Source organism: Cherax quadricarinatus, chromosome 32 (assembly GCF_038502225.1).
Source record: "Cherax quadricarinatus isolate ZL_2023a chromosome 32, ASM3850222v1, whole genome shotgun sequence".
Classification (NCBI taxonomy): domain Eukaryota; kingdom Metazoa; phylum Arthropoda; class Malacostraca; order Decapoda; family Parastacidae; genus Cherax; species Cherax quadricarinatus.
This window is the reverse complement of record NC_091323.1, coordinates 13183953-13202922: the sequence shown is the minus strand read 5'-3', so window position 1 is coordinate 13202922 and position 18970 is coordinate 13183953. Positions and strand designations below refer to the sequence as shown.

General features: G+C 41.0%; 1 protein-coding gene across 3 annotated transcripts in view; it reads right to left on the bottom strand.

The window, feature by feature from the left end:
* The window catches only part of LOC128690332 (mucin-2-like), a 297641-nt gene that overhangs the window by 65642 nt on the left and 213029 nt on the right, over positions 1-18970 (bottom strand). For all 3 annotated transcript variants that reach the window (XM_070090460.1, XM_070090462.1, XM_070090461.1), the window contains one exon: positions 840-1101. In XM_070090460.1, the coding sequence (XP_069946561.1) occupies positions 840-1022 (183 nt within the window). In that variant the 5' untranslated portion in view covers positions 1023-1101. The remainder of the gene's footprint in view (positions 1-839; positions 1102-18970) is intronic.

The following is an 18970-nucleotide window of genomic DNA, read 5'->3' as shown; positions in this document are numbered from 1 at the left end:
TTTTCCCATGCAAATCCCCCTATTCTCAGAAAAAATTGCCAACTGGGTTATGTCGTCCTCTTCTACTGCTTTCATGATACTTTCAATCACTTTTGTCTCCCCCTGTCTTCTTCATAAGTTTTCCCTTCAACTTCCTGGACCCCATAAACAAAGACTGACCTCTCCCTTTCATTCTCCCACTGCATTTCCCTTTGCATCCCATGAGTTGATTTAGTTGCCCCCATTGCAGCATTTCGTTCTGTGTGTGTATGTTTTGTGTACTCCTGGCCCTGCCTCTTCACTGATAGCTACTAGGTCCTCTCTCTCCCTGCTCCATGAGCTTTATCATACTTCGTCTTAAAACCATGCGTGGTTCCTGCCTCCACTACATCACATGCCAGATTATTCCACCTCCTGACAACTCTATGGCTAAGAAATATTTTCTAACATCTCTTTGACTCATCTGAGTCTTTAACTTCCAATTGTGTGATTACATATTTGTAAGTACAGTACCAGAGTTATGTTCGTGCTGTCTCGTCTTCAATACTCTCTTCATCGTATAAATTTTTAATATTTCTAATTGTTGCAGCACTTACTAATTCCTCCTTTAATGCATTCATTCCACTGGTCAACATTTGAGGAAAAATTCTGTCTAGTCTACTATGTTTCCAACCTCAAATCTCACAAAAGACCACAAGTTATTATTCAAGTATTTATATCCTTAATTATTAAATTAGGGGTAAAATATAGATGAGACTGAACCTTAATACAGGTATAACAAAAGAACATAAGTGGAATTGCTCTCTTTAAAGGGAGTGAGGGAGTGAGCAGCTGGATGCATATTTCAAATATAAACTCACTGTCTGCTGTGCTGTTACTCCACTGTTGCAGGAAGTTAGAGAGAAGAGGAGAAAGATGAAGAGGTGGGGGAGGCGCCGCAGGGGTCGCTGGAGAGAGAGGATGGAGAGAGTGTGCTGGAGGAAGATGGTGGCGGCGGCGATCATGGCTCTCCCAGAATAACGTAGTCTCCCTCCTCGCCACATCCACTTTAATGTTGTTTTCTGTATCCTTGTCTGCCACCTTGATAGGTTTTCTATGATGGCTGGCAGGCCCAGGCAAACTCTGCAAGTAAACAAGTCGGTAAGTAAGTTTATTTAGGCACAGGTACCCATAAGTACAATTATCATACAGTGTAAATTACCCAAGATAACCCCCAAAAAGTAAATTTGCGTATATGGGTTAGGTTAAGTTACGGGTGGCCCGGTGGCCTGGTGGCTAAAGCTCCCGCTTCACACACGGAGGGCCCGGGTTCGATTCCCGCCGGGTGGAAACATTCGACACGTTTCCTTACACCTGTTGTCCTGTTCACCTAGCAGCAAATAGGTACCTGGGTGTTAGCCGACTGGTGTGGGTCGCATCCTGGGGGACAAGATTAAGGACCCCAATGGAAATAAGTTAGACAGTCCTCGATGACGCACTGACTTTCTTGGGTTATCCTGGGTGGCTAACCCTCCGGGGTTAAAAATCCGAACGAAATCTTATCTTATCTCTTAAGGTTCGTCAGGAAACAGGATCTTAGCCAGATGACGACCTGCCGTTGGAGCTTTTGGTCATCTGATAGAGGCCTTCCGCTGGCTTACCGGTCCACCCTTTTAAAAATTATGGTCAGTTATAACCATTTAGTTATTACTGTGTATACCACATCATTAGTGACTTTTGTACTTACCAATATTTTATTGCACGTAAACTACATTACTTGTATACTGCAGAATTTTTTTTTTTATCACACTGGCCGATTCCCACCAAGGCAGGGTGGCCCGAAAAAGAAAAACTTTCACCATCATTCACTCCATCACTGTCTTGCCAGAAGGGTGCTTTACACTACAGTTTTTAAACTGCAACATTAACACCCCTCCTTCAGAGTGCAGGCACTGTACTTCCCATCTCCAGGACTCAAGTCCGGCCTGCCGGTTTCCCTGAACCCCTTCATAAATGTTACTTTGCTCACACTCCAACAGCACGTCAAGTATTAAAAACCATTTGTCTCCATTCACTCCTATCAAACACGCTCACGCATGCCTGCTGGAAGTCCAAGCCCCTCGCACACAAAACCTCCTTTACCCCCTCCCTCCAACCTTTCCTAGGCCGACCCCTACCCCGACCCCTACCCCTACCTCCACAGTGGTCTTGAGTGTACCGATTTTCTGGACGCGTTATGAAGGTTTAGCGAATTAAGTTTGTGGAAATTTATTGGGACTAAAAATTCCACCTTCGGGTTCGTATGCAAATATCCTGGTATCGTCAGCAAAGGAGGACACGGTGCTGTGGCTTACATCTCTGTCTGTGTCAGATATGAGGATGAAGAAAAGGATAGGGGCGAGTACTGTGCCTTGTGGAACAGAGTTTTTCACTGTAGCCGCCTCTGACTTTACTCTCTTTATTATTACTCTTTGTATTATATTTGTTAGGAAGTTATAGATCCGTCTACCCACTTTCCTGTTATTCCTTTATCACGCATTTCGTGTGCTATTACGACATGGCTGCACTTGTTGAAGTCTTTCACAAAGTCTGTGTATCTCATAAAAGGAAATGTCAAAGCCACTACATACAAAATTTATTTTTAATTAAGTATATATAAAATAAACTGTCGTATCTGAGCGCCTCTGCGAAGACAGTGATTATGTATGAGTGAGGTGAAAGTGTCGAATGAGGATAAAAGTATTTTCTTTTTGCGGATATTCTTTCTTTTTGGGTCACCCTGCCTCGGTGGGAGAAGACCGACGAGTTGAAAAAAAAAATAAAATAAATAAAACTCAGTATTATGTACTGAATAGAATATATATATATATATATATATATATATATATATATATATATATATATATATATATATATATATATATATATATATATATATATGTATATTGATGAATATAGTATTTAGGTTTAAAATATTAAAGTTTTAAAACTTAAACATATATCATTAAAATAACTACCTAGTTCCCACTCATGAAAGGCATTATAACTACCTAGTTCCCACTCATGAGGGGCTTTATAACTACCTAGTTCCCACTCATGAGGGGCTTTATAACTACCTAGTTCCCACTCGTGAAAGGCATTATAACTACCTAGTTCCTACTCATGAAAGGCATTATAACTACCTAGTTCCCACTCATGAAAGGCTTTATAACTACCTAGTTCCCACTCATGAGGGGTTTTATAACTACCTAGTTCCCACTCATGAAAGGCATTATAACTACCTAGTTCCCACTCATGAGGGGCTTTATAACTACCTAGTTCCCACTCATGAAAGGCATTATAACTACCTAGTTCCCACTCATGAAAGGCATTATAACTACCTAGTTCCCACTCATGAAAGGCATTATAACTACCTATTTCCCACTCATGAAAGGCATTATAACTACCTAGTTCCCACTCATGAGAGGCTTTATAATTACCTAGTTCCCACTCACGAAAGGCATTATAACTACCTAGTTCCCACTCATGAGGGGCTTTATAACTACCTAGTTCCCACTCATGAAAGGCATTATAACTACCTAGTTCCCACTCATGAGAGGCTTTATAACTACCTAGTTCCCACTCATGAAAGGCATTATAACTACCTAGTTCCCACTCATGAGGGGCTTTATAACTACCTAGTTCCCACTCATGAAAGGCATTATAACTACCTAGTTCCCACTCATGAGGGGTTTTACAACTAACTAGTTCCCACTCATGAAAGGCATTATAACTACCTAGTTCCCACTCATGAAAGGCATTATAACTACCTAGTTCCCACTCATGAAAGGCATTATAACTACCTAGTTCCCACTCATGAAAGGCTTTATAACTACCTAGTTCCCACTCATGAAAGGCATTATAACTACCTAGTTCCCACTCATGAAAGGCATTATAACTACCTAGTTCCCACTCATGAAAGGCATTATAACTACCTAGTTCCCACTCATGAGGGGCTTTATAACTACCTAGTTCCCACTCATGAAAGGCATTATAACTACCTAGTTCCCACTCATGAAAGGCATTATAACTACCTAGTTCCCACTCATGAGGGGCTTTATAACTACCTAGTTCCCACTCATGAAAGGCATTATAACTACCTAGTTCCCACTCATGAAAGGCATTATAACTACCTAGTTCCCACTCATGAAAGGCATTATAACTACCTAGTTCCCACTCATGAGGAGCTTTATAACTACCTAGTTCCCACTCATGAAAGGCATTATAACTACCTAGTTCCCACTCATGAAAGGCATTATAACTACCTAGTTCCCACTCATGAGGGGCTTTATAACTACCTAGTTCCCACTCATGAAAGGCATTATAACTACCTAGTTCCCACTCATGAGGGGCTTTATAACTACCTAGTTCCCACTCATGAGGGGCTTTATAACTACCTAGTTCCCACTCATGAAAGGCATTATAACTACCTAGTTCCCACTCATGAGGGGCTTTATAACTACCTAGTTCCCACTCATGAAAGGCATTATACCTACCTAGTTCCCACTCATGAGGGGCTTTATAACTATCTAGTTCCCACTCATGAAAGGCATTATAACTACCTAGTTCCCACTCATGAAAGGCATTATAACTACCTAGTTCCCACTCATGAAAGGCTTTATAACTACCTACTTCCCACTCATGAAAGGCATTATAACTACCTAGTTCCCACTCATGAGGAGCTTTATAACTACCTAGTTCCCACTCATGAAAGGCATTATAACTACCTAGTTCCCACTCATGAAAGGCATTATAACTACCTAGTTCCCACTCATGAAAGGCATTATAACTACCTAGTTCCCACTCATGAAAGGCATTATAACTACCTAGTTCCCACTCATGAAAGGCATTATAACTACATAGTTCCCACTCATGAGGGGCTTTATAACTACCTTGTTCCCACTCATGAGGGGCTTCATAATCACCTAGTTCCCACTCATGAAAGGCATTATAACTACCTAGTTCCCACTCATGAGGGGCTTTATAACTACCTAGTTCCCACTCATGAAAGGCATTATAACTACCTAGTTCCCACTCATGAGGGGCTTTATAACTATCTAGTTCCCACTCATGAAAGGCATTATAACTACCTAGTTCCCACTCATGAGGGGCTTTATAACTACCTAGTTCCCACTCATGAGGGGCTTCATAATCACCTAGTTCCCACTCATGAAAGGCATTATAACTACCTAGTTCCCACTCATGAGGGGCTTTATAACTATCTAGTTCCCACCCATGAGGGGCTTTATAACTACCTAGTTCCCACTCATGAGGGGCTTTATAACTACCTAGTTCCCACTCATGAGGGGCTTCATAATCACCTAGTTCCCACTCATGAAAGGCATTATAACTACCTAGTTCCCACTCATGAGGGGCTTTATAACTATCTAGTTCCCACTCATGAGGGGCTTTATAACTACCTAGTTCCCACTCATGAAAGGCATTATAACTACCTAGTTCCCACTCATGAGGGGCTTTATAACTATCTAGTTCCCACTCATGAAAGGCATCATAACTACCTAGTTCCCACTCATGAGGGGCTTTATAACTACCTAGTTCCCACTCATGAGGGGCTTCATAATCACCTAGTTCCCACTCATGAAAGGCATTATAACTAGCTAGTTCCCACTCATGAGGGGCTTTATAACTATCTAGTTCCCACTCATGAGGGGCTTTATACCTAGTTCCCACTCATGAGGGGCTTCATAATCACCTAGTTCCCACTCATGAAAGGCATTATAACTAGCTAGTTCCCACTCATGAGGGGCTTTATAACTACCTGGTTCCCACTCATGAAAGGCATTATAACTACCTAGTTCCCACTCATGAGGGGCTTTATAATCACCTAGTTCCCACTCATGAAAGGCATTATAACTAGCTAGTTCCCACTCATGAGGGGCTTTATAACTACCTAGTTCCCACTCATGAGGGGCTTCATAATCACCTAGTTCCCACTCAAGAAAGGCATTATAACTAGCTAGTTCCCACTCATGAGGGGCTTTATAACTACCTAGTTCCCACTCATGAGGGGCTTTATAACTACCTAGTTCCCCCTCATGAGGGGCTTTATAACTACCTAGTTCCCACTCATGAAAGGCATTATAACTAGCTAGTTCCCACTCATGAGGGGCTTTATAACTACCTAGTTCCCACTCATGAAAGGCATTATAACTACCTAGTTCCCACTCATGAAAGGCATTATAACTACCTAGTTCCCACTCATGAAAGGCTTTATAACTACCTAGTTCCCACTCATGAAAGGCTTTATAACTACCTAGTTCCCACTCATGAAAGGCATTATAACTACCTAGTTCCCACTCATGAGGGGCTTTATAACTACCTAGTTCCCACTCGTGAAAGGCATTATAACTAGCTAGTTCCCACTCATGAGGGGCTTTATAACTACCTAGTTCCCACTCATGAGGGGCTTTATAACTACCTAGTTCCCACTCATGAGGGGCTTTATAACTACCTAGTTCCCACTCATGAAAGGCATTATAACTAGCTAGTTCCCACTCATGAGGGGCTTTATAACTACCTAGTTCCCACTCATGAAAGGCATTATAACTAGCTAGTTCCCACTCATGAAAGGCATTATAACTACCTAGTTCCCACTCATGAAAGGCATTATAACTACCTAGTTCCCACTCATGAGGGGCTTTATAACTACCTAGTTCCCACTCGTGAAAGGCATTATAACTAGCTAGTTCCCACTCATGAGGGGCTTTATAACTACCTAGTTCCCACTCATGAGGGGCTTTATAACTACCTAGTTATGAAAGGCATTATAACTACCTACCTAGTTCCCACTCATGAGGGGCTTTATAACTACCTAGTTCCCACTCATGAAGGGGCATTATAACTACCTAGCTTTATAACTACCGAGTTCCCACTCATGAGGGGCTTTATAACTAGCTAGTTCCCCCTCATGAGGGGCTTTATAACTACCTAGTTCCCCCTCATGAGGGGCTTTATAACTACCTAGTTCCCACTCATGAAAGGCATTATAACTACCTAGTTCCCACTCATGAAAGGCATTATAACTACCTTGTTCCCACTCATGAAAGGCATTATAACTACCTTGTTCCCACTCATGAAAGGCATTATAACTACCTTGTTCCCACTCATGAAAGGCATTATAACTACCTTGTTCCCACTCATGAAAGGCATTATAACTACCTTGTTCCCACTCATGAAAGGCATTATAACTACCTTGTTCTCACTCATGAAAGGCATTATAACTACCTTGTTCCCACTCATGAAAGGCATTATAACTACCTTGTTCCCACTCATGAAAGGCATTATAACTACCTTGTTCCCACTTATGAGAAGCTTCATAATAAAGAACTTATTTTGAAAGTTCAGTTTTTTATGATAGAGAACTTTATAATTTGTAATGTGATGTGCAGCATGGTAAGTGGTTCAATATTTGTAATGTGATGTGCAGCATGGTAAGTGGTTCAGTATTTGTAATGTGATGTGCAGCATGGTAAGTGGTTCAATATTTGTAATGTGATGTGCAGCATGGTAAGTGGTTCAATATTTGTAATGTGATGTGCAGCATGGTAAGTGGTTCAATATTTGTAATGTGATGTGCAGCATGGTAAGTGGTTCAGTATTTGTAATGTGATGTGCAGCATGGTAAGTTGTTCAATATTTGTAATGTGATGTGCAGCATGGTAAGTGGTTCAATATTTGTAATGTGATGTGCAGCATGGTAAGTGGTTCAATATTTGTAATGTGATGTGCAGCATGGTAAGTGGTTCAGTATTTGTAATGTGATATGCAGCATGGTAAGTGGTTCAATATTTGTAATGTGATGTGCAGCATGGTAAGTGGTTCAATATTTGTAATGTGATGTGCAGCATGGTAAGTGGTTCAGTATTTGTAATGTGATGTGCAGCATGGTAAGTGGTTCAATATTTGTAATGTGATGTGCGGCATGGTAAGTGGTTCAGTATTTGTAATGTGATGTGCAGCATGGTAAGTGGTTCAATATTTGTAATGTGATGTGCAGCATGGTAAGTGGTTCAATATTTGCAATGTGATGTGCAGCATGGTAAGTGGTTCAATATTTGCAATGTGATGTGCAGCATGGTAAGTGGTTCAATATTTGTAATGTGATGTGCAGCATGGTAAGTTCTTCAATATTTGTAATGTGATGTGCAGCATGGTAAGTGGTTCAATATTTGTAATGTGATGTGCAGCATGGTAAGTGGTTCAATATTTGTAATGTGATGTGCAGCATGGTAAGTGGTTCAGTATTTGTAATGTGATGTGCAGCATGGTAAGTGGTTCAATATTTGTAATGTGATGTGCAGCATGGTAAGTGGTTCAATATTTGCAATGTGATGTGCAGCATGGTAAGTGGTTCAATATTTGCAATGTAATGTGCAGCATGGTAAGTGGTTCAATATTTGTAATGTGATGTGCAGCATGGTAAGTGGTTCAATATTTGTAATGTGATGTGCAGCATGGTAAGTGGTTCAGTATTTGTAATGTGATGTGCAGCATGGTAAGTGGTTCAATATTTGTAATGTGATGTGCAGCATGGTAAGTGGTTCAATATTTGCAATGTGATGTGCAGCATGGTAAGTGGTTCAATATTTGTAATGTGATGTGCAGCATGGTAAGTGGTTCAATATTTGTAATGTGATGTGCAGCATGGTAAGTGGTTCAATATTTGTAATGTGATGTGCAGCATGGTAAGTGGTTCAATATTTGTAATGTGATGTGCAGCATGGTAAGTGATTCAATATTTGTAATGTGATGTGCAGCATGGTAAGTGGTTCAATATTTGTAATGTGATGTGCAGCATGGTAAGTGGTTCAATATTTGTAATGTGATGTGCAGCATGGTAAGTGGTTCAATATTTGTAATGTGATGTGCAGCATGGTAAGTGGTTCAATATTTGTAATGTGATGTGCAGCATGGTAAGTGGTTCAATATTTGTAATGTGATGTGCAGCATGGTAAGTGGTTCAATATTTGTAATGTGATGTGCAGCATGGTAAGTGGTTCAATATTTGTAATGTGGTGTGCAGCATGGTAAGTGGTTCAATATTTGTAATGTGATGTGCAGCATGGTAAGTGGTTCAATATTTGTAATGTGATGTGCAGCATTGTAAGTGGTTCAATATTTGTAATGTGATGTGCAGCATGGTAAGTGGTTCAATATTTGTAATGTGATGTGCAGCATGGTAAGTGGTTCAATATTTGTAATGTGATGTGCAGCATGGTAAGTGGTTCAGTATTTGTAATGTGATGTGCAGCATGGTAAGTGGTTCAATATTTGTAATGTGATGTGCAGCATGGTAAGTGGTTCAATATTTGCAATGTGATGTGCAGCATGGTAAGTGGTTCAATATTTGTAATGTGATGTGCAGCATGGTAAGTGGTTCAATATTTGAGATATTTTTCTTGGGAAGTGCTAATCCTACAAGACAAACAATTTCTTGGGAATGGAAAGCAACTGAGTTTGATCCACGGATGGTTTGGAGGAGGGAGTAGCTCCAATCCCTTGGATCACGAGCCCCTTAGCATAAATACACTTCCTTTCAAGGACTGGTCAGTACGTGACCAGCCGGTCTGTGGGTCATACGTCAGTTTACGTGCGACCATCAGCAACAGCCGGGTTGACGAGGCTCTGATTCACCACGAGGCCTGGTCACAGACTGGGCCGCGGGGGCGTTGGACCCCGAAACCTTTTCCAGGTATACTCCAGGTATACTACACCTGCATTTTGATTGTTTTCCAATGTATCCAAGACCATGTCATAGTGATTCAGTAGCTGTGAGAGGCAGAAGCGACCTGCTCTAAACCCGTGCTGCCCTGGGTTGTGCAACTGATGAGTATACAAATGGTTAGCGATCTTGCTTCTTAGAAACCTTTCAAAGATTTTCATGATGTGGGACGCTAGTCCAATCGGTTTTTATTTCTTGCACTTGCTTTACTGTGAAGTGGTGCTATATCTGTTGTTTTTAGTGATTATGGGATGACCCGTGTCCATGCATCTTCTCCATAGAATAGTTAATGTACATGAAAGGGATTTCTTGCAGTTCTTGATGATCACAAAGTTCCACGAGTCTGGGTCTGGGGTAGGATGCATGAGCATGTCATTTATTCCTTTTTCAAAGTCCTGTGGCATTAGGTTGATTTCAGAAATTCTTGAATTGATCAAATTATGAGTCTCTGTCATGAAAATTCATTTAGATTGTCGAACCTTAGTCTGATTAACGGCTCATTAAACGCTGAGTCATATTGGGACTTCAGTATCTCACTCATTTCTTTGCTGTCATCTGTGTAAGTACCATTTTGCTTAAGCAGTCAGGGGCTCTAAGCGGGATGTGTTTTTTGTCCTAGATTTGGCATAGGAAAATAAATATTTTTTTTTTCAATTTTATTTATGGTTTAAGTTCTTGTGATTCTTGGCTCCTGTACGAGTCCTTAAGTTCGACATTTTCTATTACTCTGGCCAGTGCCTCCTTCCGTATTTCAGACATACTGGCTCTTTTCAGCAGCTCTGTGATTATTTGCCTTCGTCTGAAGAGGGAGCATCTCTCTCTTTCTAGTTTATGTCTTCTCTTCTTTTTTCTTGGGGAAATGTGCCTTGGGCACACTTCAAGTGCTACAGAGTTCATTTTTCTGGGCAAAGGTTCGGATATGTGTTGTTTAGGATATATTCCCAGCTTGTTTCATTTAGGACTTAGTTGATCAGATCCCACTGTATATTTCTGTTACTGAAGCTGAATTTGGTGAAAACACCCTCTTAACTGATCTCATTTTGCTGGTCAGGAGCCCTGTGCATACATGGCTGTACTTCTATTATGTTGTGATCTGAGTATACTGTCTTTGATACTGTTATATTTCGTACCAGATTATCATTTTTATTGAAGATAAGGTCAAGTATATTTTCCAGTCTTGTTGGTTCCAAAATTTGCTGGCTTAAGGTGAATTTGTTGCAGAGATTTAATAGCTCGTGTGTGTGTGAATTTTTATCTGGGCTGCCTCCTGGGGTTATCTCTGCTAACACATTTGCCACATTTCTCCATTTTAGGTGTCTTAAGTTGAAATCACTAAGCAACAAGATATCTGCGACTGTGGTTGGAAAATTTTCCAGGCAGTAGACAATTTTCAAAAGTTGTTCCTTGAATTGTTGGGAAGTTGTATCAAGAGGCTTGTAAACAACCACAATGACAAGGTTTTGGTTTTCAGTCTTTACTTTCAAAACTTCAACTACATCATTTGTGGTATTTAGTAGTTCTGAGGACATGAGCGACTCAGTGATATACAGGCCAACCCCTCTATCCCTAGTTGATTGTTCTTTCTGTCGCATCTGAATAAGTTGTACCCTGGGATCCATAATTCGTTGTCTAAGTGATCCTTTGTATAGGTCTCTGTGAAAGCCGGAAACATTGCATTTGACTCTGATGAAAAGCAGTTTGTTTGTTGATGTCTTTAGACCCTGTATATTTGCAAACACATATGTTGTCGTGCTGATGGTATGTGAGGCGGGGCTTTATTTGGTACTAATATCTATTGTTCTGGATGAAAGAGAAACCATTAGAAATCTAGATTAGCCTTGGTACCATCAGGAAATTCCTAGCTAGGATAGACCCCACAGTACACGTCTGTTCTGGTTTGTGCAAGGGGTCAGAAATTTCCAGCAGGGCAATTAACCCTTTAAAGAAGTATAGCCTAGGGATACCTGTGAGGACAGGACTTGAGGAGTCTTCTGTTATCAGTGTCAACAATGACTGCTAGAGTGGCTATCTCACAAGTTCCCACAAAGTTTTTATATTGACTCTATATATAATTTGAAACTATCGAAACACTATATAAAAAATAAAATATCATAGGCTTAACCTTTATAAAGGCAGTGTCTGAAGTAAAAAGAGTAGGAAACTAATGAAATCATCAACGCTGCTGAAAATAATGCAAAACCATTAGGCTGCTGCTTGGTTTTCAAAAAAAAAAAAATGGCCATCATCTTTTACAGTGGTTTTATACAGTAAATTCGGTTAATATTAAGCTGCTTTGATTAATATGAGTTGTTACGTAAATTCTCCAATACCGAATACATTGTTTAATGAAGACATTTATATTTTGTGTCTATGGGAAGATAATTTTTTTTCCAAAACCAAGAAAAACAACAACCTAACCCAGCACAGTAAGTTTATTCAGGTAGAGGTACACATAAATAGTTACATAAATTATCACACATAGCAGCAAATATGTAGATTTTCTATGATAACCAAAAAAAGTAAAAGTGACTTATTTCCAGAACCTAACCTAGATTTTGAGTAAAATATTAAGTTAGGTTAGGAATGGGTTGGTTGGTTGAGAAATCGACGTACGTGTCTTTTTTAAGTTGAGAAGTCGACGTTTCTTGTTTTTTAAGTTGAGAAGTTGACGTTTCTTGTTGTGTGGGTTGAGGAGTCGACGTTGTTGTCGTGTGAGTTGAGACAGGAGTGAAAGAGCAGACATGAGTAAAGGAGCAGTCGCTAGTTAGTTTAATATGTTTATTATGCACCCCATACCCATCCTGTGCGTGGTAGTCAAAAGATTACAGAGGTACATAATGGGTCCAGGGACTGGACCCCAAAGTTATGATAGTTGAACTAGTTACAGTAAAGGAGCAGACATGAGTAAAGGAGCAGACAGGAGTGAAGGAGCTGGTAGGAGTGAAAGAGAAAGTGTTCAAGTGGAGCAGGAAGTGTAAGAGAGGCAGGAAGCAGAGACTAACAGTGATGGAGTGAGCATTACAATGAACCAGGGTAACGAGTGGGGGTACCTCACCAAGTGTTGTCAGTCATGTGGCCAACTTGTCTATGTTCTCTGCTCCTTGTGTTCAGGTTCCTGTAAGTTACACCCGAGTGATATTTCTCACACTCTCAAGGTATGATGTAAACACCAGCAAAGGTATTGATTGGTACTAGGGCATATGCTAGCTATTTTGATGTTGGCTTTGACAGGTTACTGCAAGCGTTGTTAACAGGTAGGATTGTGCAACTGCTGGGGTTGGTGTCTTGTCTGGCATTGTGTAAAATATTCTCACCGCTTCTTTATAACAACAAAAATATTTATTTCTACAAAGCTCATCGTACAAATGATTTAGTTAGCGTTAGTTAAGATTATATACATACTTTATACAAAGTCCCAGGTTATACACAGCAGTCAGTGATGAAGGGCAGAAATAAATGTTGATGTAGTCGGTCTGGTTCTCCAGCAAGACAAGTGAAGAACAATTACCTAGAGCTCTCACGAAGAATACAACACTGATCATACATTATGTTCTGTTGTTGTGATGGAATGAAAGTGTGGTAGGCCGTTTCTGTCAGCCCATAACATAAACCCCGTAACAGCTACGGGGTTTATGGTAAACCTTAAAATCTACTTCATTGCCATTTTTTGCATATCATGATGTCCTGAAAAGGAATCTGTAATCTTCTTCTATGGTAATCTATGGTAAATTTCAATGGAGTTTCCACGGTGTTCATGTTGTTCAGCAGGTTCAGGGTGTTGAGGCGTCTTGAAGCAATGACTGAGATATCGTCCCCGTATCTCAACCATATTACATCTCTTGAAATATTAACTGTTAATCTCTCCTCCACCAAATTCACTGTATCCACTGGTGAGCTCATGACCAGGCCAGAGGACTGTTTATACAAGGAGTCCTCGTAGGTAAAGTAATTATAAGAAAGTTGAGAACATCGTGAACCTCTCGTTGTTGAAGTTCTGTGTAATAAGTACCCTTGCGATGAGCGATGTAACATCAATGATACTGTGTTATATGTTTATTTTTTGTGTATCCTTGATCCTGTTGATGAGGTCCCCAGAGTGCGCTATGCTGATGCTTCCTAGGATCTGTGAGAGGTTTTTCCCCACACCTGCTACAGTAGTTGATGTGGGACACTACCAATGTCTGAATGAGTCTCTAGAGCAAACAGTACAGGTATGCAGGTTTGGCTGAAAGGGAATTATATATAGAATATGTTTGCTTAGTTCAGTCGTCTTAAGGACAGATCACATATCACGTAGGAAAGGTTTGGTTTGTTGTCCGTAAATAGTTGTGTGGATAAGCTCATACGTTTCCCTGTCTTCCAACAGACTGTCCATCTCCTGTTTGTAATCCGTGAAGTTCATAATAATAACTCCTCCTACCTTGTCTAGTCTGGAATTTGCTGTCATTTAATATATACTTTTTAAAGGTGAAAGTGTTTAAGTTCATTTTCCTTTTGTGAATTTCAGAAGAGAAATTTAACCCCAGGTTTAGTGCCTCTTGTTCTGTGAGACAGCATACGAGAGATGGTGATTATTTTCGTGTCTCAGGCAGGTCAGAAAGAATCTGTTGTATCCTGTCCACCACAAAACGAGAAGCACTTAGCCTGGGGCTAAAAGTACCATCTAAAGAAATACATGTACCGTACATACAATACTTGGAGTGTTAAGTCCGTATGATTAACATCAAGTTTGTAAAGTTATGTACACCCTGGATCACAAGTCTGGTGTGCCTTGGTTTCTGATGCCGGATTGAGGCTGTCACCGCATCTTAAGGTGTGGTCTGTATTTTTTATTTTAATTTGGTGGCCCGGAGAGCCAACGGAGTCTCCATCGGTTAACTAATAGCTCCGCTGAAAGGGTCACATGACTAAGACAGCGAGTGCAACGATGTATGTCTCTTTCTCTTCTTGTTTGACAGCCTTGTATGGCTTCCTGTTATGGTGGTGTGGGAGTGGCTTCGTCTCCTGGTGTTTACCTCTATTCTCGCGCCTTCACCGCCCACAACACCTTCCTAACTCACTGCTTTATTGTTGTTGTATTATTATTAAAGTTTTAAACCTGTGTTTGTCATTCAGGATAGAATAGTAGAGGCTCAGAGTCCCTTCCGGGTACTGAGCCACAGACCTCCCGGACGGGAGACGCAGATGCGATTGTTTTACCGTGACAGGTAGTGAAGCTACAGTTCACAAACCTAGGTTCGAAATCTGAGCGAGCCGAGACGCATGGGCAAGTGTCTCTTCACCTGCTTCCCATGGCAACTAGGTGTTGTGAGCAGTATCCTGGGGAGAGGACGTAACAGACCGGAAGCAAGTTCAGTAAGTTAAGAACTGTTGTTGAGGTTCTTCTATTGTTATATTCTACTGTTATATCAAGCGTCAATTGTTAGTTCCATGCCTCGCTTTCTCTCATCCTCCCCGATCTCTAACCACGTCATCTCAACCCCCACGCCCTCTCACCCCTCACGCCCTCCACCATCACGCCCTCACAGCCTTGGAAACGATGAGCAAGAATTACAGAGGCTGTAATTTATGGGGTGATTTCTTGGGAAACCCTAGAGTGTATACACGTATGTGGGGAAAGGGACGGGGTGAAGGGTAAAATAGATGATGTCTGGAATGATCGTGGAGCGCGTGTATGAGAAACAAGAGTTCTCCCATCCCTAGACACTGGGGTCAGATACAGTTAGTGGGCATTGCTGTAATAATTCAAGCAGAGTTTGTTTGATGATGTTCAGCCTGGGTGTGGCAGGACTAGTGCAAGTATGAATTTCTAATGGTAGTGTGAGCACACGTTTGTGTGTGTGTGTGTGTGTGTGTATGTGTGTGTGTGTGTGTGTGTGTGTGTGTGTGTGTGTGTGTGTGTGTGTGTGTGTGTGTGTGTGTGTGTGTGTGTGTGTGAGCTCCGGACAATTAGCGCTTTTCTGTCGGACCTTAAGGGAACAGTTAGTTAGTTTAATATGTTTATTATGCACCCCATACCCATCCTGTGGGCGGTAGTCAAAAGATTACAGAGGTACATAATTGGTCCAGGGACTGGACTCCAAAGTTTTGATAGCTGAGCAAGTTACAGAGGTAATGAATTCACAATTTACAAAGGTAATGAACTCACAAATTACAAAGGTAATGAACTCCAGGTAGGTCTAGTCACAATCATGACAAGTTACAAAGGTATTTACAGATTACAGAGGTACGTAATGGATCCAGGGACTGGGCCCCAAAGTTTGGATGGCTGAACTAGGTACAAGGTAATGAACTCACAAGTTACAAAGGTAATGAATACTGTAAGAATGGTTACTTACGTTTATACATGGCTACAATCATGAACAAATTATAGTGTAATGAGCAATTCACACTTCCACACCCGGTCACAACTGTAGTGAGTTATTGGTGCAAATATTGATTGTTGAGTCACACACACACACACACACACACACACACACACACACACACACACACACACACACATATACAAATTCATACACACACACACACACACACACATAAACACACACACACACACATACACAAACTCATACACACACACGCACACACCCACTCATACACACACACACACACACACACACCCACTCATACACACACACACACACTCATACACATACACACGCACACACAAACACACACACAATATACCGCGAGAAAGCTTGGTTGTGAATTATACTGTGTCTGCGGAGTGAGATACAAAAAGTGGAAGAACCTAGAAAACTGAATCTAGAAGCAAAGGTAGAAATAATAATAATCTTTGCCATCGCGGTGTACACCGATGGTTCTAAGTCATCTGATAGCGTCGGATTCACAGCAGTATTTCCGGATAGTGTCGTGTGAAGGCATTTTTTATCCCTGACTAGCATTTTTACGGCTGAATTGTATGCCATTCTTGTAGCACTTATCCGTATTGCATCTATGCCCGTGTCACCATTTGTAGTCGTTTCAGATTCCCTTAGTGCTTTACAGGCTATACGGAAATTCGATACACCTCACCCCCCTAGTTCTTCATATCCAACTTTGGTTACGCCGTATCTCTAGCAGACACAGAGATATTGTTTTTTGTTGGGTCCCTGGTCATGTTGACGTACAAGGATTGATGGACTGACCACATCGACTCAAGGCTGAGGGACTGATTACCCCATTCTCCTCCTGTTCTTCAAGTTTATGCTTTGTATGGACTGATGAAGCCACTGTGTGGCGAAACGTTTCCTCAATAAAGATACCCAAGAGTTGCACATGTGTCTAATTTAACAACACCCTTAGTCACAACAATGACATCCAAGTGTTGCACAAGTATCAACTTGCAACCTGTTTCTTTCTCAGCGTGAGTAGTTACCTCTCACTGATAAGTGTTCATTACACAGTAATGCAGACGAGCGGTTCAGAGAACCGACAAGTTGATAAATTAGACATATGTGCAACACTTGGGTATCTTTATTTTGGAAACGTTTCGCCACACAGTGGCTTCATCAGTCCAATACAGATAAGATTGATAAATTAGACACATGTGCAACACTTGGGTAATCAGTCCATCAATCTTTTCAAGATCGATGGACTGATTACATCGGCTCAAGCTGAGGGACAGACTTCCTCAAACTCTTCCTGTTCTTTAAGATTCTCCTTTGTATGGACTGATGAAACCACTGTGTGGCGAAACGTTTCCTCAATAAAGATACCCAAGTGTTGCACATGTGTCTAATTTATCAACTTGTTGGCTCTCTGAACCATTTATCTACAGAGAAGAATAGTGAAGATCAGGAGATTGAGGTAATGAGTCCCTCAGCTGGAGTGAGTCGAGGAACACTTCAGAAGTATCTGAAGTGTCTGGACTCCAGACACTTCAGATACTTCCAGACGTTCTTATACGTCTTCCAGACGTTCTTATACGTCTTCCAGATACATCCAGACGTTCGAATTAGGTGGCATCACTTTGAATGTTTGACGCTCCACCACTGATTCTTTTGTAAGTTATCTGAGCAGTTCCAGGATGCTGGGGATAGGTTCAACAACTTTGGTTATAGGATACGTGAAAATGTCAGTTGTTCAAAGAACCTGACCTTAGTTGCCGTTCACCAGTGTTGACAATTTGAAGACGATCGGGTGAAGCATTCTCGTGTTATGAGCGAAATAATAAGAGAAAAAATGGAGGAAGAATAACAAGAGAAAAAAAAAAAAGAAACCAGTTCAGTAAACCGCACAAAAGTCCTTCTTCTGGGGTTGCTTATGTCAACGTTTCGCCCACTCTGGGAACCTCAACACTGACTGCATCATGTGTGCTGTGTGGTCGAGATGTCGTAGATAATAAAGGCATCTAAATATCGCTTACTTCACTCTTTGGGTATTTACGAACCAATCCACCTGAAGTGTGATAAATTAGAGGAAGCGAAGACAAATTATTTTAAGGCTTTGACGTGGAGTGCGAACAAGACGACATTTATGAAGGTGTTCAGGGACCCTGGAGACGGGTAGTACAGTGCCTTCACTCTAAAAGATGGATGTGGATTGTAGTCCTGGAGGAGGGAGGTACAGTGCCTTCACTCTGAAGGATGGATGTTGTAGTCCTGGAGGTAGGAAGTACAGTGCCTTCACTCTGAAGGATGGATGTTGTAGCCCTGGAGGTAGGAAGCACAGTGCCTCCACTCTGAAGGATGGATGTGGATGCTGTAGTTCTGAAGGTGAAAAGTACAGTGTCTCCACTCTGAAGGATGGATGGAGATGATGCAGTCTAGAGGCTCATTTAAATAATTACGTCAGCCCATTTCTGACAAGACAGCTATAGAAAGAGTCATGGTAAATAATTTTCTCTCTCAGGTCAGCCAACATCAATGGAAAGCGACCAGTACAGCAATCTATGTTTCTGTTATCCAGCAAACAGAAATATTTGCCCAACCTATATTTGGGCTACTCATGTAAAAGTCTACATTTTCTACCACATGTATCACTACTACTACTACTACTACTACTACTACTACTACTACTACTACTAATATTAGTATTACAACTACTACACATCATTCGAAGCCTATATATATCATCTGTGTCCATGTATTGTTTGTAACTGCTTGATGAAGTTCCTGGAGAGCGAAACGTTGCCACAATAAAATGTCACATTAGTTGCACTTGTGTCCTTTTACCTAACATATTGTTGGTAATTCTTCCAACATTATTACAATTATAATGTTGAAG